At 34.0% G+C, this 24,226-nt stretch overlaps 1 protein-coding gene across 3 annotated transcripts in view; it reads left to right on the top strand.

Moving 5' to 3' along the window:
* Positions 1-24,226, top strand: part of side (motor axon guidance molcule sidestep) — a 566,673-nt gene that overhangs the window by 147,982 nt on the left and 394,465 nt on the right. For all 3 annotated transcript variants that reach the window (XM_072534634.1, XM_072534635.1, XM_072534633.1), the window contains exon 3: positions 23,843-24,057. In XM_072534634.1, the coding sequence (XP_072390735.1) occupies positions 23,843-24,057 (215 nt within the window). The remainder of the gene's footprint in view (positions 1-23,842; positions 24,058-24,226) is intronic.

Raw genomic sequence — 24,226 nt, 5'->3', positions numbered from 1 at the left:
TTTGCCAGCTACCTTGGAGGAACTTCGTGTTCTATGTCGCAGTATGGAGGAAAGACGTGATTGTATTAGGAACTATGTTGAACCGAATAGTAGGAAAATGAATACTTTGGAAAAGGACCTAGCTTATATCAGTGTGGATGCTGAAAGTTTTAGTAGTGTTAGTGAGGGTCCTGTTGCTTCATCCGAATCGGAGTCGGCTAGAGGAAAGTTTAGGACTTTAATCTGTTATCGTTGTAATCAGTCAGGCCATAAGGCAGTAGGGTGTCTAATGAAGAAGGAGGCTGTTCACTGTTTTAAGTGTAAGAAAGAAGGGTTTACAGTCAGAACTTGTCCTTCGTGTAATTCGGGAAACGGAAGGAAGCGCACCTAACTGGTCGAAGAGGTGTTGCCGACGTTGACTCGACCAACCTACGTCCTATTTTAGACTTTATTTTACATCATTCCGAAGGAGATGAACGTCCATATTTGAAAGTTAAAGTCTTAGGAAAGGAAATTTTGGGATTATTGGATTCTGGTGCTTCAAAGACCATTGTAGGAAGAACTGGTTGGAAATTTTTACAAAACTTGGGTTTAGAGTTGGATACTTCGAAGAAGACCGTTTGTAGAGTGGCGAATGGTCAGATGTGTGAATCGTTGGGGGAATGTTTAGTACCTTTCATGGTTAGGGATCGCTTGCGTGTCTTGCCAGTATTAGTTATTTTGGACGTACCGCACATTCTGATTTTAGGATCTGATTTTTGGCGTGTTATGGGTATCGTTCCAGATTTGAGGCATAACGAATGGTATTTTTCGGACGCTCCAGCAATGGTAGGTTCAGTGGATCATCTCCGAGGTCAAACTATTTTGACCGATGCAGAGAAGTCGCAATTGGAGGAAGTTATTAATAGAAGTCGTGAACTAATGGGCACTTCTCTTGGTTGTACTGATGTCACTGAGCATGTGATTGTTTGTAAATCTGCACCCATAAAACAACGTTACTATCCTGTATCCCCAGTAATCCAAAGCCATATTGATAAAGAGCTAGAAGATATGTTGGCGAAAGGAGTAGTGGAGCGATCGAATAGTGCTTGGTCGTCCCCGATCCTCTTGGTGAAAAAAAAGGTTCCAGAAGGTGAAGAACCAAAATGGAGGTTCTGCGTAGACTATCGAAAGCTTAATGCCGTAACAGAGAGGGATGGCTACCCATTACCGTACATCTCTAATATTTTAAATAAATTGAAGAACGCGCATTATCTTTCCACCATAGACATTAAGTCGGCGTATTGGCAGGTACCTGTTGCTAAGGCTTCCAGGCCTTATACTGCTTTTACGGTTCCTGGTCGAGGTCTTTTTCAGTTTTGCAGAATGCCTTTTGGATTACATAATGCCCCGGCTACATGGCAGAGGTTGATAGATCGTGTCCTCGGTCCGGAGTTGGAACCCTATGTTTTTACTTACTTGGATGACGTGGTCATCGTGACAAAGTCTATTGAAGAACATGTAAGGATCTTAGAGGAAGTCTTTAGACGCTTGAGAGAAGCTAAGTTAACCGTTAGCTGGGATAAATGTCAATTTTGTAGACCGGAACTAAAGTATTTGGGTCATGTGGTTGATAGGAATGGACTACATGTTGATGGTGATAAGGTCAAGGCTATGCTACGTATCCCAACACCCACATCCGTCAAGGAAGTTCGTAGCATCATAGGCACATTTTCCTGGTATCGAAGATTTATTCCTTCCTTTGCGACACTACTAGCTCCAATTACAGCGATATTGAAGAAAGGAAGAAAATTCAATTGGACCCCGAGTTATGAAGAATCTTTTCAGAAAATAAAAGAATGTCTAGTTTCTGCTCCAATACTTAATTGTCCTGACTACAATTTGCCTTTTGTTGTCCAATGTGATGCCTCAGGATATGGAGTGGGCGCCGTGTTATTGCAGCCAGGCCCTAATGGTGACGAAGTAATTAGTTTCCTGAGCAGATCACTAACGCGTCAAGAAAGGAATTTTTCCACGACGGAACGGGAATGTTTAGCTGTGTTATGGGCAGTCGAAAAACTGCGTCCTTATTTGGAGGGTGTTCCTTTTACGGTCGTGACTGATCACGCATCCCTCGTATGGCTTCAAAATTTGAAGGATCCTACTGGAAGATTAGCTCGATGGGCGGTAAGACTGCAACAATATGACTTTAAGATTGTGCATCGGAAAGGAAAAGAACATGTTGTCCCCGATTTGTTATCTCGTTCAGTTCCCGTGCTTGATATGGTTGAAGAGGTTGTACCGCTTCCTAGTGGTGATAGTTGGTATGATAAACTTTGTAGAAAAATCGAGTCTAATCCCTTGAAGTATCCTCAGTGGAGAATGTCTGGTGGCAAACTTTATAAATACATCCGTCCCAGTCATGGATTTTTGGTCGAGGAAGCGGACAATTGGAAGGAAGTCGTTCCTAAGGGTCAACGATTGGAAGTGCTGAAGTTGTGTCATGATAGTCCTTTAGCAGGTCATATGGGGATCCTGAAAACTTATAAGCGTATTAACGAGAAGTATTTTTGGCCGAAACTGCGGAGTGATGTGTCTCGTTACGTTGGACGTTGCTCACTGTGTGCCATGCATAAGGTGGAACAAGGTAAGCCCAAAGGCTTTATGACTCCTCAACCTAAAGCTACTCAACCATGGGAGATAGTAGCAACCGATCTTATGGGACCTTTCCCAAGATCAACTCAAGGCTATAAGTTTATCTTAGTGGTAATGGATGTGTTTAGTAAATTTTCTTTGGTATTTCCGTTGCGATCCTCAAAAGCCGTGCATGTCGTTAAGAAAATAGAAGAAGAAGTTTTCCTCGTATTTGGAGTTCCACGTCTGTTACTATGTGATAATGGTGTCCAGTATACTTCGGGTATTTTCAAGAAAATGATGGAAACCTATGGTGTCTCAGTTCGTTATAATGCGTTGTATCATCCACAGTGCAATCCATCTGAACGCTATAACCGAACCCTTAAAACAATGATGGCAACTTATATAGCTGACAACCATAGGAAGTGGGATGAAAATTTGGCCAAACTAGCATGTGCTACGCGCACTGCATACCACGAGTCGACTGGTCAAGATCCCTACTTCATAAATTTCGGTCGGAAGATGGTAGTGGATGGACGAGATTTTTCCCGAAAGGACAAACTCGGAGACCCGGAGGACGAAGTAGCTAAAATGGGATATAATCGATCGCGTGGACTCCAGGAATTATTTGTTGATGTTAGAAAACGTTTAGATAAAGCTTCGGCTAAGTGTGAGAAGACCTATAATCTACGGAGACGTCCAGAAAAATTTCAGCCCCATCAGTCAGTATGGCGGAGAAATTTTGTGTTGTCAGATGCCGCTAAATATTTCACGAAAAAGTTAGCTCCTAGATGGATAGGACCCTACTTCGTGAAGAAGAAAGTTTCCCCCTGGACATATAGTTTAGAGGATGAAAATGGCAAGGATCAAGGTATTTGGAATATTAAGGATTTAAGGATTAGTAACCCGACTGGTGATCCCGATAGGATTTAGGTCGGAGTAGAACGGACTAGCAAAAGTTTTGTCTAGTCTAAGTAAATTTAGTTAGTCTTCTGAAATTGGTTGTATTTATTTTTTTTTGTTGTGTCCGTGAAGGATGACTGAGTGTTGGCTATGATGGGTTCTTAGGATGTATTTGGATGGTCAACCGATTCGTTTTTTTTGTGTTAGGTAGCCAATACGAAGTCGTAGGGTTGCGGTAGCCTTAATTTCTTTTGATTTATGGAATTGAATGTTACTTAGGTTTGGTCAGAAATATGTTGTCTTCGATGATATGGCGTTGGGATTTGTTTTGATGTTAGTAAGCCATTCTATTTAATTGGGATTTTTTCGAAGCCACATAATTATGTTTTGGTGAATCTTGTTTTATAATAGCTTAGTTTTGGATGATTCACTAAATTTCGTTGTATACGGATTTAAATTCTGGAAGACCTATCTCATTTTTATTTTAATGAACAATTGGAATTACACTACTGTTTCGGTAGATGTTTCTCGCGGTATCAGTAAGAGTGGAATGGTGGAGAGTTTCTTATGGACTCATGTTATGCGAGGTATAGTGAAGTACTAGCGATGCCCCAGAGCTGGGAGGTCGCGAATAAGGGCAACATCCAGTAACCGACCTAATCAGTGTTGTCAGATTGACGTTGGAATTTGAAACTATTCTACTTGATCTCATACGATGAGAGATGACTGTTGTGTGGAAGTGGAGTAAGTGTTGTAAGTAAGTTGTTGCTTTGTGCGTGTGGTTTGAGATTGGTATGTCTTTCGTTGTCCAAGTACTTGCGCATGGTGAAGACGGTGTGGATGATGATTGTGTTGTGGACTTCGCTCGGAGTTTAGGTAGTGCGTCGCTAGCGCGAGGGAAAATTTTCTTCGTCTAGTTTTTCCTCGTAAATTTTCCTCTGGGAAAGGGAGGTGTTGTTACGTTCCAAATTTAAAGTAGAAAGTCCCACCTCTATTTTATCAAAATTTAAATAATTCAGGACGTGTAAGAGCGGTTGCCTATAATATATTATAAGCAAGGTGGCGAAAATAAAATTAGTAATTTTCAAATAGGGGTAATGTCTGGCAAATTGTGCTGAAGTTAAGGGAACATGTCCTCTTTTTTGTGAAGAAACTAATTTAGATCGTTCTTTCTAGAGTTATCTTGGAAGAATTGGGATCATAAAATTGAAATTTTTGAATCTCGGTATTATTCGGTGACCTCCGTGTGTCAAGTTGTCAAGTGTTCGGAAAGACGACGGAAAGAAAGTGATTCCAGGTTTGACGGTGTAACTGAAAGGTTGGGCTAGATTAGAAACGGCATTTTGTTTTTTTTGCTTTTGCTGCTGTTCCATGTGGGATCTGGACTAGTCCGAACCGTGTGGATATTCAAGGGGATTTGCTGCCTTCGTGGAAGGGTTTTTTTTTGGAATATCCACAATTTCGCTAAAAAAAGCGGATCTACAGTACACGTGAATACCGGGAGTCGTATTTAGATCAAGAAATTAGCCTTAATCACGAGTCCAAATAGCCGGCTACGCTTCGGTCCAATTTGGGATATTTCAAACCCCTAATCTGGCTAAGAAGGGTGAGTGTTAGAACATTTCGTTTTTAATTAATTAAAAAGTTGTAGTTATTTTTTTATCCCATCTTTAAAAAGCTATTCACATTTTTATCAGTTTTCATACATTCAAGTTCGGAGACAAGTTTTTTTTTGTATTGCTCCATTATCGCCAAAAGGCAGATTAACAAAGTGTTAAAATCAATATATTTATTTCCAAATAATTATTTTAGACACAGATGGTAATTAATGTTTTCTTGCTTCAGGGTTGGTTTGTTTGTTTTTTTTTCTGCTTCTTCTTCTTCGTATTTTTCCGTCTGGCTGTAATTTCCAACTTTTCAACATTGTCACACAAGTCTATGTACATCGGCAATCGTATGGGATTTTGGATTGAAGACACGCTGAACTATAACTGGAATTCCACGCGGTGAAGTATATGAAAATTCGAGGTATGGATCGATAATTAATTTTCAACGGAAGATTTAAGCGCCGTCTAATTTGGTTTGCGGAATACAATAGTTTTTTTTTAAAGATTATTTGCTGTTAGTTTTTATTTTCATATTTACAAATACTTTACAGATTTTTTTAAAGATAATTTGCGGTTTATTTTATTAATTCAATATTTACACATACCTATTTTAATTTTGTAAACTGCGTCTAAGGGGGGGTTATATATTTGAGATTTATTTTTTTATATTATTTTCTGCGCACGCACTTGAGCTCACGTGGTGTCCTATTTGCGTTAATTATTTTTTTTGGTTGGTATTGAACCGCACACCCCTTAGCGTCCGGTACTTTTGATACGTCCTACCTTTCATTTTGTTCTGTTAAATAGAAATAACTTATGAATTTTTGTTAGGCAAGCAGAAGCCGCATTTTTATATTATTTTTTTATTAAGCCTATGGTAAAGTTAAATAATATTGTAATATGTAATATGTATGTATTTATTTTCAACTATCTTGGGAATCTATTTATTAAAATTGACTAAATTCTAATCTGACAATTTCATTTATTTTTTTATTTATTCAGGTTGTATACTGTTACTTAGTATTTTAGTAGTAAACCTATTGGTAAGTTGGTGGTTTATTGAATAGCAACGTAGGGAAGGCTGTGGGCCAATTTACCTGGCGCCCCTGATATAACTTCGGATTTTTTTTGTTTTGTGGACCGCACGACCATCTCCACTGTTTTGTCTAGCCGCGAGCCATTCCCAGACTGTCACCGTATAGTACTTTTCTTTCCGGGTGTACGTCTGATTTATATTTGGTACATTTTGTAATTTTTTTATATAGATTCGGTTTTGTACGCCACAATTGTTTAATCAAACTGCAGATCGAGAAACATTTATTCAGCTTGTTAATACGACAATAAATTGAAGATAAACTAAAATTACTCTTTTATCTAACTGAATATGGGATAAATAAATTACAAGTACAGTCGCTCGGTAATCCCCCAATATTTATTTGTTGGTTAAAAAGAAAAAGACCCACATTTTCGATGAAGTATTTGATATCTCAACTGTTGCTTGCTATTATTCTGCTGTACTTTTAAAATACAGCAGAAAAATAATAGATATACAAATAAATGACACAGATCAATTAAGAAACTTTGGTTAGACCCTTATTCATAGGAAAAAGTACTAAGTACTTGAGATCTAATTTTGGAAACTTATGGTGACTAGCACACATAAAGAAATCTATACCACCATAAAAAGTGACATGCAACATTGAAAATAAGGTCTGGCAGCTCAATTAATAAATGTTTATTCACTAAATTCTAAAATATCATTAAATATAAAGGGTATAGTAGTTTAAAAGGTACTAGAAAGGTACTAGATGGATGGAACGGTATAATATCAGTAGGAGGTCAAAAAATTAGTAACTTGAGATATGCTGATGACTATGACACTTTAAAAATCGAAGCCGATCAAGAAGAAATGGAAGACATATTGTCTGGAGAAGAAAAGCAAAACACATGGACTAAAGCTAAATAGAAATAAGATAAAGATCATGATAGTAGACAGAGCTCAGAATAATCTTCAACATATTAAAGAAATTGGGGGCTTTGAAGTAGTAAATAGTTTCATATACTTGGGGTCCTTAATAACAAATGACGGAGGGTGTGACAGAGAGATACGTAGAAGGTTGACTATTGCTAGAACAGCTATGATGAAACTGGTAACAACTTGGAAAAATTCTAGCATAATAATACAGACAAAACTAAGGCTGGTAAGGGCACTCATTTTTTCCATAGCCACATATGCATCCGAAACGTGGACCTTAAATAAAGCAGATAAAAATAAACTAGATGCTTTTGAAATGTGGGTATACCGCCGCATGTTAAGAATATCCTGGATTGATCATCGCACTAACGTATCAATATTAGAACAACTTAAAGTAAAGGATAGATTGCTTAAACAAATACAACAGAGATATTTGCAGTATTTTGGACACATTGCCAGAAGAACAGATACGATGGAAAAACTGATAGTCGAGGGTAGAGTTGAACGAAAGAGATCTAGGGGAAGATCTCCAAGCCGTTGGGTAAATTAAACAAAAATATTAATTCACAAGGGTTAAATGAAGCCCAGCAACTAGCCCAGGACAGGGAAGGATGGAGGAAAATCGTCGAAAAACTGTAAAGGCCTGATGTTGTCACCATATCCCAAAAAGGATTAGGACTGAGGAGGAGAGGAGTAGTTTGAAAGTAGTTTGTGTAGTATTCCAATATTCTATAACTGTATAATTGTTTAGAAACTAAATGGACTTAATTCTCGTTTGATGTTAGATATAAATTTGCAAATGGTGGTAAATGTGGATAGTTTATTTAATAAATGTTATTGTCGTCAACTGTCCTAAAATATTTTAGTTCATTTGTATAATGTGTAAAGATTTATTAAACTTTCCTTACAAAATTATGTGAATCCTATGTATTTTCTGGCGGTAAAAATGGCACAATATGACTTTGGTTTATTTTACATTATAATAATTTAAAAAATACAAAATACGGAAATACATTAAAATTATATATTATTAGAATAATACCTTCTATCTAATTTTTGTCTGGTAATAGTTAATGTCAAGTAGCTTTTTCTCCTATGCGAAGCACTCTGTTGTTCCCGACAAAGTGACCAACAGTAATTACCCATCATGTTGGTGTTTCAATGTCCCTAGCATAGTTTCTCAATTACCTTGATAACCTAATCTAAACAGTCACATTGTTTGTTACTGACATTGCCCAGATTTTCAGGAAAAAAGTCAAGATGGTTATGCAGAAAGTGGATTTTAAAGCTCATTAGATATCCTAAATCTTTAAACTTATCTAATAAATTAGTTACCATAAGGTCGTAGTTAGGGTCTTTCATATTACCTTAAAACTTGGTTACAACTTTTTAAATGCAATTCAAGTTTTTTTTTCCTCAGTAGTCATCTTGGTTTTAAAGGTGGAGTCACAGTTAAAACATTATTTTCTGAATATCTGGCCAAACAAAAACACCTTCTTTCAATTTGGCTTCCAATAGATGGGATAGCTTTTCACTTGAGTGATCTTAAACACCCAAGTACTTAAGACATTCTTCATCTTTAGGCAGAGTCTTGACAAACTGTTTCATTAAGCCCAACTTGGTGTGTAGAGGTGGAACGAGGATTTTTTTTGGATCTACCAAAGTTTTGTACAAAATATTCTTCTTGCCAGGTGTTAAAACATTTTTTTATGGGCCATTGATTTCTGGACCAGTGTTTATTTCTTGCTCTACTGTCTCATTCACAAAAAAATCACGGAAACTTTGTTAATACTTTTGTTAACCAGGTAGAATCCAAACAACCTTTAAATCTCCACAGATCATCCAATTGTAAGCTGAATAGCTAATTTTTTGTAGAATTGTTTCAATATTTTTATGTTTCTTTCACATGGACTCAAGGCACAATAGGAAGTGAAGCGTAAGTAAAATCCACAAGGAAAATAATTCCTGTAGCTGGCTGTATACCACGTATAACAAAAAGAGGTTAGTCTTTGTATGTGGGTATATTTTATTTTATAAAAACCCTTAAAAGGGCAACATTAAAAGCACGAACGTTTTCGGAACAACTGTTCCATCATCAGGTTAAAATACAGGTTACCATGCCTGAGCCACCAAAATATTTGTGTAAAAATGGTGGTAACCAGCTGAAGTCCGTTTGAAGAGGTTTACTCTCCGGACACTGGAACTCACTTAAGCATGGGTGTATGTTACCTGAAGTAAAATTTAATTAAAATATTAAACATCATATAATATTATCAACATCATGTACAATCTTTGGTAACACATTACATTTTAAAGGGTTTTTACCCAAATATTTTGGTGGCTCAGGCATGGTAACCTGTATTTTAACCTGATGATGGAACAGTTGTTCCGAAAACGTTCGTGCTTTTAATGTTGCCCTTTTAAGGGTTTTTATAAAATAAAATATACCCACATACAAAGACTAACCTCTTTTTGAAGCGTAAGTGTTCCCATTGTGTAAGAGTAAAGCTTTTAAACTTTTTTTTGAAGAGTCTATAAAAAGCCTCCAATCATCCGTATTATACTCAATAACAAACTCATTTATTAGACCACCAACATCATGACAGTAGACCAAATCCCTATTCTGAATAAAAAACTGAGGAAACTGTTGATCTCTGTACCTGTACTTGTAAAAAGATGTACCAGGCGATAACAAATTCGTTTTTTTTTAATCTTGAGCCAAGTAATTCTGATTTTTCCTTTGTTAAATCCAAATCTTTTACAAAGTCATCTAACTCAGCTTGTGTAAATAACTGTGGTTGTAAATTTTCTGAAGGACGACACTGTGATTCATAATCATCTTGGACCACTTTCATCATATTCTGATTTAGAAGTATGTAAAACGTCATCAATACGTAGAGGAGGCGCAGGGATTGGGAGTTGAGGTCAATGTTCTACCAGACGGATAGCCGACGGAAGGTTAGGATAAAGAATCACTTTCTTAGTTTTGGAGTTATATCCAGAAACGTCGAAAGTACAAAAATAACATTTGAATGATTTTTCTACTTTCTCCATACCATAGGCACTGCAAATGTGGAAGCTTTTTTTCTTTCTTCGGCCACTTCCTGAAGTCCTCAATATAAACATAACGTACATTGTGAGGAGCCTATGTCCTGTTTACCAATTTTTACACCAAAATATCCAAAATACACCTTTACGAAAAGTCAGTAATGTTTCTCTGATGTTATTTGAATAACAAAATCATCACATATGTAACAAAACGTATTTGGACAGTTTTTACAATCGCGACTTACTATACTTAAAAGCGTATAAGTCAAATACTGAAAAGTGAGGTTATGTTTATTAGAATAAAGGAACTATACAGCTGTTAATGAAGAAGAAGAAGAACAAAGAGTGTTGTACAATTCATTAACAGTGCTACCAACCAAGTAACATAAAATTTATCTGATGGTTACACAAAATAAACTCTAATTATTATGCAATTTTAAATGTTAAATTGTGAAAGAATGGACACTAAAATACATAAGATAGAGGTAATTTTATTAAAAAAGTTTTTGGCCTGTGTTATCTGTCGAGTTGTTCATTAAACTTTATTATTAAGGCCATTTTTTTTATTTTCATAATATGAATGTTTGTATGATAATGTATTAAAAAAGAATTTCATTTAATATTTTGTTTCTATTTTTAAAACTTGTTTTGCTGCGTATACACTCTCTTTCAAAAAATATGGTAGTGATCAAGGAAAGTGCCCTATAACATTTATTTTAAAAATTGCATATCGATCAGCAGTACAGACATGTACAGGAAGCAACTTCTGGTGGATTCAGAATATTTAGCCGAACTAGATACACATAAATCAAAGAGTTCTGGAACCTGGATGCCAAATTGCTGAGCTCAACACTTTTATTGGTGAACTGACAATGACAGAGACGTACTGGGATTGGAATCGGTTTGGAATTCTAATGCGTGGGAGATTCTCGATGGGATAAAAAATTTGCATACATTTTTCCATTTATTAAAGAAGGGACATAAAAAAATGCAGATGTAATGCTTTAGGTAATTTACAGGCTTACGAACGATAAATCGTTTTACAAACGATAAATCGGTCTACGATAAAAATTCTGAAGATATAAATTTTAAGTTTATTTAACAAGTTGTCGTACCAATTAAAAAAATTAATTTCCTAATTATTAAAAGTTTTGTTTTTTAAGGATTTACTATAGGGTTGCTCACTACATGCTCCCTTTCGCAAAAAATATGTTTATATCAATAAGCCTAGTGCAGTATATTTTAAAAAAGATGTGTCATTGGGACGAGTACAAGCATAATATCATATATATTAAATTGATAATGTGTATAGTTTTCTCGTTATATAACATCGATGGAAAAAATTTATTGTTGGCTAGTTGTATGTCTGAACCGTCTGCTAAAAACAAGAGGTAACCATAAATAATCATTTCAAGAAATAAACTAACATCTTCAATCCAATTCTTCAATGGAATATTATCGGATTCTATACCTGTTTAGAAATGCTTTTTTTGACTGAACATTTGTGTTCAATAATCTCGTCATCATATGCATATAAGATACATATAAGAAGCATATAAGAGACTTCAGCAGCGCAGAACGATATTAAACCTGGAAGACTATGAAAATCTTAGACGAGAAGAAAAAAGGACGTTTAGAAGGAAAAAGAAAGAGCCATAAAATGCTCTAGAGAGAGTGTTAACCACCACAATAGAAAAGACTCGCGAACATTCTACCAGAAGACAACCAGCTGCAGAAAAGAATTCAAACCCAGAATAGCAGCATGTAAAGACAGATATAGTTCCATAATTAGTGAAAAAAAAAACAGATAAACAGGTGGGCGAATTATTTTGATGAACTGCTTAACGACAGTCGTGATGAAGACCAAATAGAAATTACTTTGCCTGAAATGGATGAAAACGCTCAAGAGCCGCCCCCCACCGAAGAAGAAATTAGAGAAGCTATTTCAAAACTTAAAAATAACAATGCCCCCTGTTTGAACAATCTTCCTGCCGAACTCTTAAATGGTGGTGACACCCTTTTTAAACACATGCATAAATTAGTAACCGAAATCTGGCAACGAAAGAAAACGCCCGCGGACTGGCAATTAGGTGTAATGCACCCTCTTCACAAAAAAGGAGATATGATGTTGTTTGATAATTATAGAGGCATCAAACTACTTAACGTGGCATATAAAGTATTGTCCAACGTATTGTACAGAAGAATAATCCCATATGCTGAAAAATAGTTGTGAAGTACCAGTGCGGTTTCCCACCCAATAAATCAACAACCGATCAAATCTTTACAGTCAGGCAGATTCTTGAGGAAACGCTTGAGTTCGGAGTCGACACTCACCACATATTCGTGGATTTAAAAGCCGCATACGACTCAGTCAACAGACAAAAACTTCTACAGGCTATGGTGGAATTTCAAATGCCGCTTTATCTTGTTCAACTAACGGAACTTACACTCACGGGCGTAGAGAGTGTAGTCAAAATCCAAAACGACTTTTCAACACCCTTCCATTGTAAAAGTGGACTGAGACATGGAGATGGACTGTCGTGTCTCTTATTTAACCTTGCACTAGAAAAAGTAATTCGAAAGTGCCATATTAATATGAATGGCACCATCTTTAATATATCTGCACAGGTGGTCGGATATGCAGATGACATAGACATTATTGCTAGGTCCACAGAACCTCTGATCAAAGCATTTCGATCACTAAGGGCTTCTGCACTGAGAATGGGATTAAAAATAAATGCACAGAAAACCAAGTATATGTATTTTACTAGATCAGGTAACCAGATACCTCAACTATTAATTGACGATCTGGAACTGGAAGGTGTGGACACCTTCATCTACCTGGACTCGCTGCTGACCAAAGACAACAATGTCAGCGAAAAAATTAAAAGAAGAATAGTGCATGCCAATAAGCGATATTATGGCTTGAGGAAACAGATAACCTCAAAACTACCCAGAAAAATTAAAGTTACCATATATAAAACACTAATAAGGCCAGTGTTAACATACGGGTCAGAAACGTGGTCACTTACACAAAACGAATAAGAATTGCTTTAACGTATCGAGAGAAAAATTCTAAGGAAAATGGAGGAGTCCCAGAACAGGGTTTGTAGCGTAGGCGCTACAACTTTAAATTTTACATAGGTTTTTGGGGAACCTGACGTTGTTCTTTTTTTCAAGTGCCCTCTCCGCTACGGAGTTTGGCAATCATCATTGCTATTCGTATCTTTGAAGCTGTTGCTCTAAATAACTGACGAGTTTGGCAATAATCATTGCTATTCGTATCTTTGAAGCTGTTGCTCTAAATAACTGACGTTGTAAAATGTATTAAATTAGCACGCCTTCGATGGATAGAACATGTAATTAGGCGAGATGAAGATGCAACGATCAGAAAAATTTTCGATCGAAGAGGACCAGTGGGAAGACGAGTCAGAGGAAGACCAAAACTTAGATATCAAGATAACATAGAGGATGATCTAAAATCCATTGGAGTTAAAGCATGGAGAAGAATTGCCATAGACAGGGGCGAATAGAAGATTGTTCTGAAGAAGGCTTTGGCTCATAACGAGCTGTAATGCCAGTGATGATGATGAATCTCGTCATCAATTATTTGTTTACAAGAAACAAACTTTAAAGAACAGCATAGCTTTGACATAAGGAATTATTGTTGTTTCCATAAAAACCGAAACGACGCAAATATTGCTAGTGAAAGAGTTGTTACATATTTTACCCAAAAATATGAATGAAAAGCATTATTAATAAATAGTAAATTAGAAGTAGTAGGAGTATTAGTGACCTTTCAACAAAAAATAAATATCTGTAATACTTAATATATTCCACATGATTTACCAATCACAGAAGCAGATATTTCAGATGTATTAAATTAAATTTCCAGAATAATTGTTGGTGACTTTAATAGTCACAATCCAATATGGGAGTCGCTCGAAATAAATTCCAAAGATAAAATTTTAGAAAACATAATTACCTTAAAAACCTAAACTTGCTGAATGATGGACAATCAACAAGATATAATATTCATACAGGTACCTCATCAGCTAACGACTTATCATTATGTGATCCTGTACTGTCACCAAATTTTTCATGAGATGTAATCCCGTTTTTATATGGAAGTTATCATTATCCTATCAAAGTCTCTTTCAATAATATTTATGCAGATATTTATACAACTTCAATTCCAAAATGGAATCTAAAGAATGCCGATTAATATTTATTCAAAAAGTATATCCAACAGAACTGCCATACCAGAAATCAGCGGAAAATACCATAAAATATAAGAAATTATGGGCTAAAGCTAGATACAAAACTAAAAAGAATAAAAAACAATCTTGGCAAGGACTTATGTCAACATTATGAAACTTATTAAGCAATACACAATAAAAGATTCCTTTCTTATGCAAAAAAACAGATAGTGATATCCAATAACTGCATAGCAGAATTACTAGCAAAACAATTTAAAGTAAACTCCAACAGTAACAATTTTTCTAAAAAGCTTATCAATAATTAATTAATAGATTTTGACTGAATTAAAGATAATCCTCTTATCCTCTTAAATCGGTGCCAGGACCACACGACATTCCTGTTAGTTTGTTACAGAATCTACCAGATAATGGAAAGAATATTTTCTTAACCTATACAACCGAATTTGGACAAATAATGAATTTCCCACAAAATCAAATAAATCACAAACTAATCCTGATTCATTTACGCCAATTTCTCTTACCAATACAATGTGCAAAATCTTAGAAAAAATGGTAAATTATAGACGAAGATATTTTTTGGAAAATAATAAATTATTAATCAACAAACAAAGCGGCTTTCGCAGCAACAGATCTACTATAGATAATTAAGTAGACCTGGAGATTGAAATACATTAATTATTTGCAATTGGACAGGAATATCTTGCTGTCTTTTTCGATATAACAAAAGCGGTTGACATGGCTTGGAGATACGACATTTTTAACACACTTAGTCACTGAGGTGTTAAAGGTAACATGCTATATTTTATTCATGATTTTCTTAACAAGAGACAATTTAAAGTTAAGATAAATGCTACAATATTCAGCACTAAGGACCAAACAAACGAAATACCTCAAGAATCCATTATTTGTTGAACACTATTCTTAGTAGCGATAAACAAAATCTTTGGTGGGATTGCAGTTTTCTACAACCAAAATCAAATATATTTTGTTTTCAAAAAAACGGCACTCTACAAACACAGATCTTTAGTTATATGAAAATAGCTTAACTTGGAAATACCATATTATGCAAATTAAGCAATCTTGTCAATCTGATCTTCATTTAATGCGAACACTGTGCAATCGTAATTGGAGCTCAGATTTTAAAAGTCTGATTTATATTCACAAATCACTAGTATGGTCAAAACTCGAGCATGGATCAGTTGTAAACTCACCTGAAGAGAAGACTCTTCTTGCTCAACTAGAAGTCATACAAAATACAGTCCTAAGAGTAGCTACAGGAGCATTTTGTACTAGCCCCGTTAAAACTATACAATGTTAAACCGGAAAACATCTTTACATTTTAGAAGATTGTACTTGTCATTAACATACACATCATCCATGTGTGCTATTATACTATGCCACTTTTTATCATACTATCTCTAAGTATTTAAAAGATACTTAACAAAGAAATATAAATAAAAAAAGGACGAACCCTCCCTTTTACGAGAGAATCAGAAGATATCTCTTCCTCCACAGTATTCAATTACAATTTTTTTTTGATCAGACAAATACAGTCATACCTCCCTCTGGACATTTCCTCTTGAAATATGTGATTTATCTCTTTCTTAATACAATAAGCTTGAGAAACCCCATGCAACAATTATTCAATCATTTTACAACCTACTTGCATCTTTCTCAGATCATTGTGATGTAATTATACAGATTCATCCGAAACTATTAATGCTTTGGGATTAGCAGTTATAACTCCGAACATTGCATTATGGTTTAAATTATCTTTCAGTTGCAGTATTTATTCTGGAGAACGAAACTCAATGCTGCAAACCCTCATTTATATAAGTACCTAAAAAATTCCAAATTCTGTCATAATTACCGACTCTTTCACATAGAGTTATATACAAGTAATCCTATAGGTATTTTAATAAAAGAACAATTACATTTGCGAAACAACGCGGGGCAGCAAGTACACTTTATATGGGTTCCATCACACATTGGACTTCAAGGAAACGAACAAGCAGATTTTCATGTAGGGAAGCAATACACAGCGCCTCTTCAGTGTTAGTGAACTTATTGTCTGTTTTCGACTACAAATCTTTCCTTAAAGAAAAAATGACAAATGAATGGAAAAACGAATGGAACTTTTTAAAATCAACTCTACACATCGTAAAGCCCTCAACCGGATCTTAATACAAGATAAAATTAAATCGCCAGCTGTTTGTTAACCTAAACAAACTATAGGTCATAGCAGACTAACTCACAGCTACCTAATCTCCAAATGAAATCGCCCTATTTGTGACTTATATTACTGCGACATTAATGTAACACATATCTTAATAGAGTGTCTGAAATACATTAGTTAAAGATATTCGAAAGATATTAATGTTTTTTAAACTCTATTTACAAATTGTCAAATCTGACATTCTTACCTAATTATGAACCTAGAATTGAGAATGTAAACAGAATTGAGTGGTTCTTAGAACACAATCATATTTTAAATCCATTGCAACTTGGTTTTAGAAGGAGTAGAGGTTGCATGGAATGCATTTCATTACTAAATTCTAAAATACCACAAGGATTTTCATTGAATCAATTTACCGTAGGATTTTTCCTAGATATTTCAGCAGCTTATGATAGTGTCATCATCTCTCTTTTATACTCTAAACTAATTAAATATAACATTCCTATTGAACTAGCAAATGTCATTTATTCTACACAACAGAATGACGGTATTAGATTTTTGTTTTGATACAGTGCAGCATCAACCGCTGATACGTATTTCGACCTTTTTAGGTCTCTTCAGAACGGTATAGTCACTGCTCTGGCCAAATTCGGTTTCGCTAAGTAGAAATCGTTTGATTTCTCTTTTTGTCATTTATTCTATATTAAATTATCGTAGTATTTATGTAAAGGACAAAACTGGTCAAATTCATGGTCCAAGAAAAACTAATCAGGCTTACCTCAGGGCTCCCCTCTAAGTCCAATGTTATTTAATCTGTATTCCCTATCTTTATACGAGATTATTCCCAGCGGTTGTAATCTGATACAGTATGCGGATGATTTGGTTATTTTGGTTAGTGGGGCTGATCTACTTAAATTAATTATTTTTTGAACTTGTTAATGGATAGGATGGATCTCTGGTTATTAGAACACAACTTTAATCTGTCTTACAATAAGTCCTCAGCAATTATATTTCAAATAGGGAATCGTAAAATTTATCTTCCAAACGTAAGAATTAGAGGTCATGCAATGAAATGGCTGGATACAGTGAAATATTTAGGGGTAGTTATTCAAAAAAACCTGAAGTGGAAATCATATGTGGATTTAATAGAATTAAAAGTAAGTCGTAGCTTGAATGTAATGAGAGCTCTATGTGGAACATATTGGGGTAGTGATCCTAAAACTCTCCAGATAGTTCATAATGGTTTAATACAGAGTCATTTAGATTATGGATGTCAAATATTATCAGATTGCCCTAAGGCGCTAATCAACAGGTTAGATAAATTACAATATAAGAGTACTCGTATCATAACAGAATGTATGAGATCTACCCCTATTCATGCATTGTTAGGTGAAAGTGGTCAAATTCCTCTAAAGTACAGATGGGAATGGCTTAATTCTAAATTCCTCCTAAAAAATCTTATGCTAATTAATAATCCAATAATTTCTGCCTTAAATCAATTACAGATATCAATGCAATCAAATCATAATTACTGGAATAGAAAAAGTATTCCCCCCTTAGTTTCCATCATGAATAAATTCCAGCATACCCCAAATTTATTTTCTAGTGACTTATTTCCGTGCCACAATTTTGAATAAGAATATCAATTAACTTCTATCCCTATTAGGAATGTGCAATCTAATAAAGGTGGGTCAGTTGATAGTAAGGGCTCAGCAGGATTTGGTGTTTCTTGTCCTGACTTTGAATACTCATACTCTAGTAAACTCCCTACGCAGACTCAAGTTTGCACTGCAGAGATTATTGCAATTAATCATGCGATTCAATTCGTCTTGGAGAAGGATATTAAGAGGGCCTTAATCTTGTCTGATTCTAAGAGTGCTATCCAAAAGATAGGGACAACATCTTACTCAATGGAAACTGAACATACCTCTATTATGACCAAAAGGGGCATTATAGAAGCCAATCAAGAGAACATCAGTATTATTCTGGCTTGGATTCTAGGGCATTCGGATATTAAGGGCAATTGTGTTGCAGACAAATTGGCAAACATAGGAAGATCACTAAAAATGCCAGCCAAAGTTAAATTGCATTATTCAAACTACTTATTTTATATTAAAAAGCTAATTTGGACTCGATGGGCACAAGAATGGAATTCAAACTTTATTAAAAATATCTACGCCCTCTCAAATTTTTAAGAGTCGTCTTCTTTTCTCTTTATAATATAATTTATTAATTTCCATCATAACTGTTAGGACCATGTTTAGTTTTTTTAATCTGTTTTATCATTTCCAATATATCCTTGCTTGTTAATAAAAGATTGTTAATAATATAAAATCAATATAAATATGTAGAATTCTCTTAAAAACCAGTTTTTAAATTACTAGGAAACGTTTAGGAAAAGTCTTTAGTGTCTTTAGTGTTGAAAATTACTCGGTTACCGATACTATATTTAGACAAATTTACAATTACTAAACTTCAAAGGACACACCCAGTAAATTATGTTTGGGTACGTAACAGTTTTTTTAAACTGTCATAACTGTTTTTAGCAAGCACATCTAAATTATCCAAACCTGATAAATTACTAACTACAAAGGGTCCCAATATTGAGATGATATAGGCTAATAATAACACATCAGACTAATTGCTCACCGGTTAATTAAAAGTGTGCATATAGTGGGTTAAATGCCAGGAATACCGACCACAAAAATTTAAATTATTGGTTGGAAATCCTGGCGCCTACAGCAAAAATGTTGCTATTAAAATGTTTCATAAATATTTATGTCAAAAAATTACTGTTACTGCGCGTATTGCTCATGCCACATATGAAAAAATATTTATTTCAAATATAGAGTGGGTTACTTTTAGATGTAACTTTGTTAATATAAACGTAGTACTATATTATTATCATAGAACTATAAGCCATATATAATAATAAGCTATATGGCTAATAAGCTATAAACTGTTCGCTAAAATTGATCCTAAAAAAAAATACATAACCGTATGTTCTTTGTATGATCTTAAAAAATTGGTTAATGACATTAGTGAGATACCTTTTGGATTCCGCAATGGAGTTGGCACAAGGGGATCTATTAGTGTACACTGGCTAACTTAATGCTGCCTAGATGTTAGCAAAAATGTGTGCGTCATCTTCGCGGGTTACGAAAAAACCCAACATGAACAACCAATAAAAATTCTGAAAGAAAAATAACTAGATACTAGAGATATCAGAATCATAGAAAACTTGTATTACAACCAAATGGCAAATTTCAAGATAGAAAGCATAGATAGAGTGTAACAGCGCTGTATTTTTTCAAAACTATTGTTCAATATATATGTATATAAAGTGCTAAGACGACAATTTTGAATAATAACGTATATTAGTGGACACTAACCACGTCAGCGGTTTATAAATTTATAAAGATATATTTATTGAATAAATATGATGAGCAAAATGTTATGAGCAAGTAAATGTTGAAGAAAGAAAAATTATATTTATAAATTTTAGTAGAAAATATTACTTGGCTGAAAGGGAAGTATGTAGAAATTTTTTTGTACAAATCTTGCGAATTTCTACTAAACGTATAGACACAGCACTTAAAAAAATGCGTTCTAACTCTTTCCTAAACAAAAGAGGAATTAAAGGGGGCTCAATAAAATTTCTAATTCTTGAAAAAATGATGTAGTAGAACATATATAAATAAATTTCCAAAGTGCAAAAGTCATTATCGACGAAACAATAGATTCTTTGTACTTGCCAACTGATATTTCGCTAATTAAAATGTACTCGTATAATTTATATAAAAGTGAGTACAGCAACAAAGTGTCTTCCAGCAAGTATAAACATATTTTTAGACTTTAATTTACGACGTAAACCACTCAAAAAGGTACTTGCAATCAATGTGACACGCTTATTCTACAGATTAATGATGTTGACAATAGTACTGAAAAACAGAAACTTCAGGAAAATCATGAGGAGCATGTGTCACTTGCAAACTTAGCTCGAGTTCTAATGAAAGACGATTTGAAGTTTGCAAAAGAAAACAAGAGTTCAGAGACATTAACATTTGAGTTGAAAAAAACTCTACCATTGCAGCGTATTCCAAGTAGCATCATGTTCTACAAAAGACAAGTGATGTTATACAATTGCGGAATCCACAGTGGCAAGAGTGGAAAGGGCTTTTGCTATATTTGGATAGAGGCACAAGCTGGTCGGGGCGCTCAGGAAGCATCTTGTTTATACAAACATATTATGGCTAATGTTGACAAGGATGTCACCAATTTGACACTATGGAGTGACTCGTGTGGTGGCCAGAAAAGAAATATCAAGATAGTTCTTATGCTAAAAACGGTGTTGAAAGTCCAAACTAGCCTTCAAAATATTACTATGAAGTTTGTAGTCTCTGGGCCCAGTTTCCTGCCAAACGACAGTGAATTCGGTGACATTGAGTCTGCCCTGAAATTCCAGCAAAGACTTTACACACCTAAAGACTATATCAGTGTTATGAAGAGTGCTAGAAAACGAAATATTTTAAAAGTAGTAAAAATGGAATCTGTTGACTTTAAGTCTACAAGTGATATTGGAAAAAGTATTGTTAACAATAAAAAAGATACAACAAACACCAAGATAAACTGATTGAAATTTAAACAAATCCGCATTATTAAAAATAAACCAATGTCTATTTATATTAGTAACAACTACAATAACGAATTTGTTGAAATAAATGTGCAAAAACAAGAAGTTGGCAGGCCCACTTTCATGTCAACTTTGTTGAAAAGTCTGTGTTCAGAAGGAAAACCAATATCGCATGAAAAGCTTAAGGATATCGTATCATTTCTTCATTTAATTCCGAATGATTGTAAAATCTTTTATCGTAATTCATCATCTAACGAACAAATTAAAGATGATATTGATGGGTACAATAGGATGCTGGACTTTCAAATTGAAATCGATTAAAATACTATTCCATTGCATATTATATTAAAATTGAACAAAAACATCCTGATTTTTTCCATTACACTAGTATTTTCATAATTATTATTTTAAAATTTTATTATTTTAGTTCAGTTTATGTTTTATTTTTAAGCTATAAAATAATATTAGATTTGCCTTTATTTTTTACTTAGTCTTTCGTATTATTATTTTCAAATAATTACAATGAAAATATAATCTAAAGAAGTTTGTGTTTTTATTCTCTATTGTGAAATGTAATTAATTAATATCTATAATACGCAATAAGGAACCAGTCACCAGTGTTTGGGAATACCAAAGCTATTATTATACCATTATGTACTATTATGTACTATCTGAAAAAAACCTGAAACAGGTCGATCTTTATTCTTAAATTGACAATTTACAGTATGAAAATATTATCCACTTGCAGCACCCCCTTTGAATTATAATCACCCTCTCGAAAATTTTAAATAACAAAGGGGGTCGTATGGCACCTTATTAGAAAAAGATTTTAGTCCTCTGTTCAGCAATATAAAGTTTTTTGAGTTTGTGCAATCATAACTGAGAAAATTGATTTTTACAATTAAATTAAATGTTCAACTTGACCACAATTATTCACTTCTTGAAAATAACCGAGGCGATTTTAAAATTCTCGTACAACATTTTGTATGACCTCGAGGGTTATTTTGTTAGTTTCTTCCGTTATCCTAACTTTTAAATCAGCAATATTGCCTGGTCAATTAAAATATACTTTAGAAATAATCAGGTATTTTCGTATCTGTTCGGCTAAATATTAGGGAAAAATCTTTGAAGATAATAAAATATTATTGTATTGTATAAATAAACAATTGATATGAATCTAGTAGGCTGCTGTCATTTAGGTATTTAAAGTTACTAAAAGACGCCAGTATAATATTTGTCGATCTATTTAATACCAACAAGACAGAGATCTTCCGCATTTTGCACGTATAGTTAGAAATTATTTAAACAAGGATTTTCCCAATAGATGAATTAGAAGACGTGGAACGATCGAATGGCCGGCTAGATCCCTGATTTACCTCATCTCGATTACTTCTTATTGGGTTATTTAAAATATAAAGTATATTTTAATAGACCAAACAGTATTGTTGATTTAAAAGTAAGGATAATGGAAGAAATTAACAATAATAACCCCAGAGGTCGTACAAAATGTTGTGCGAGAATTCCAAAATCGCCTCGGCGACTGTCAAAAAGTGAATGATGGTTATTTTGAACATTAAGTTTAATTGAAAATTACATTGAAAAATACATTCTAAATATTATGTGATATTATTATCTTCATTCAATCTAAAGTTTTGTGATAGAGACATTATCAAAATTTTACATCTTAAAAATCAATTATCTTAGTTATGATTGTACCAAACTTAAAAAACTTAATATTTCTGAACTGAGGACTAAAATCCCTTTCTAACAAGGTGCTACACGGCCCCCTTTGTTATTTAAAATTTTCGACGGGGTGCTTATAATTCAAAGGGGGTGCTGGAAGGGGATAATATTTTCATACTGTTAATTGTCAATTTAAGAATAAAAATCGACCTGTTTCACGTTTTTTTCAGATAGTACATAATAACGCCAAAAATAAATTTATTCCATACATATGGACCGCATGGTATATTATGTCAGTTTAAGTATCAACAATAAAAATACTATCTCTCTCAAATACGGTACAACTTTCAGTAAGGTTGTAAGTTATACCTTTAATTTACAATAGATAGCTTTGCGAAAATGTCTTTCCTGAAAAACACACTTTTTGGAGTTGAGTCCTGGCCTATGTCCAATTAGCGTAAATTTTGGACTGGTTTGAGTTTTCTTAATGCTTTAATTGTGAAAAACCAAGGATTACAGTATATTTACGTACAATTTCAAAAATTTATACTGACTAACAATTGATAAGATTCACAAAGATGATATTACCAGTCGATGCACGGCACTATGATTTTTGGATAGTTCAAAATTCAATTTTAAATATTGATTTTTTACTATCTAAAATCGAAAAAATATATCACACTTGCTATAAACGATTTAACTTGTATTAGGCCACTTTCAGTATGTTTAAGATGTTCGGTTTTCTTGTTTTAAGATATAACATTTAGACGATTTTCTATTATAAGATTTTTATATTTCTACTGCAACAAAATAAAAATAATCAACTTAATGCTTTATTGTCTGGATGTTTTGGATTTTTATTTTTGAACTATATTACCAATGTTACGTATTTCTACAATAATCCAATCAACACGTTGCATTTTTACTGTATTATTTATGAAACTTTATAAAATTTAATACCATATAAAAATTAATAAATATTATTACACACTTCTTTTTTTTCAGTTTAGACGCAAGAGATGGTCCCATCGATAAAGCGTCTCATTTGGCTATGAGCGATGACTTGGGTTCGCGAAGTTATTTTGTAACTGAGGATGAACCCTCAAAAGCTCGACTTAGGATACAAAATGTAAATATGCACGACCAAGGAGTCTTTAGATGCCGGGTAGACTTTGTCAATTCTCCGACAAGAAATTACCAGGTTAATTTGACTTTAGTAGGTAAGGTAGTTTAACTGTCTTTTACTATGTTACATTATTGAATGGGTTAGACAAGAATACTTGTGATTGTAAGCTTATTACCTGCATGTATTTATTGTAACCTTTGTGGGTAAAATGACAGTTTGTCAGGTGTTTATAAAGGTACTTATCTAGGTTCCTTAATATTTTT

This window comes from Diabrotica undecimpunctata, chromosome 6, assembly GCF_040954645.1.
Source record: "Diabrotica undecimpunctata isolate CICGRU chromosome 6, icDiaUnde3, whole genome shotgun sequence".
Lineage (NCBI taxonomy): Eukaryota > Metazoa > Arthropoda > Insecta > Coleoptera > Chrysomelidae > Diabrotica > Diabrotica undecimpunctata.
This window is presented reverse-complemented; position numbering and strand designations above follow the sequence as displayed.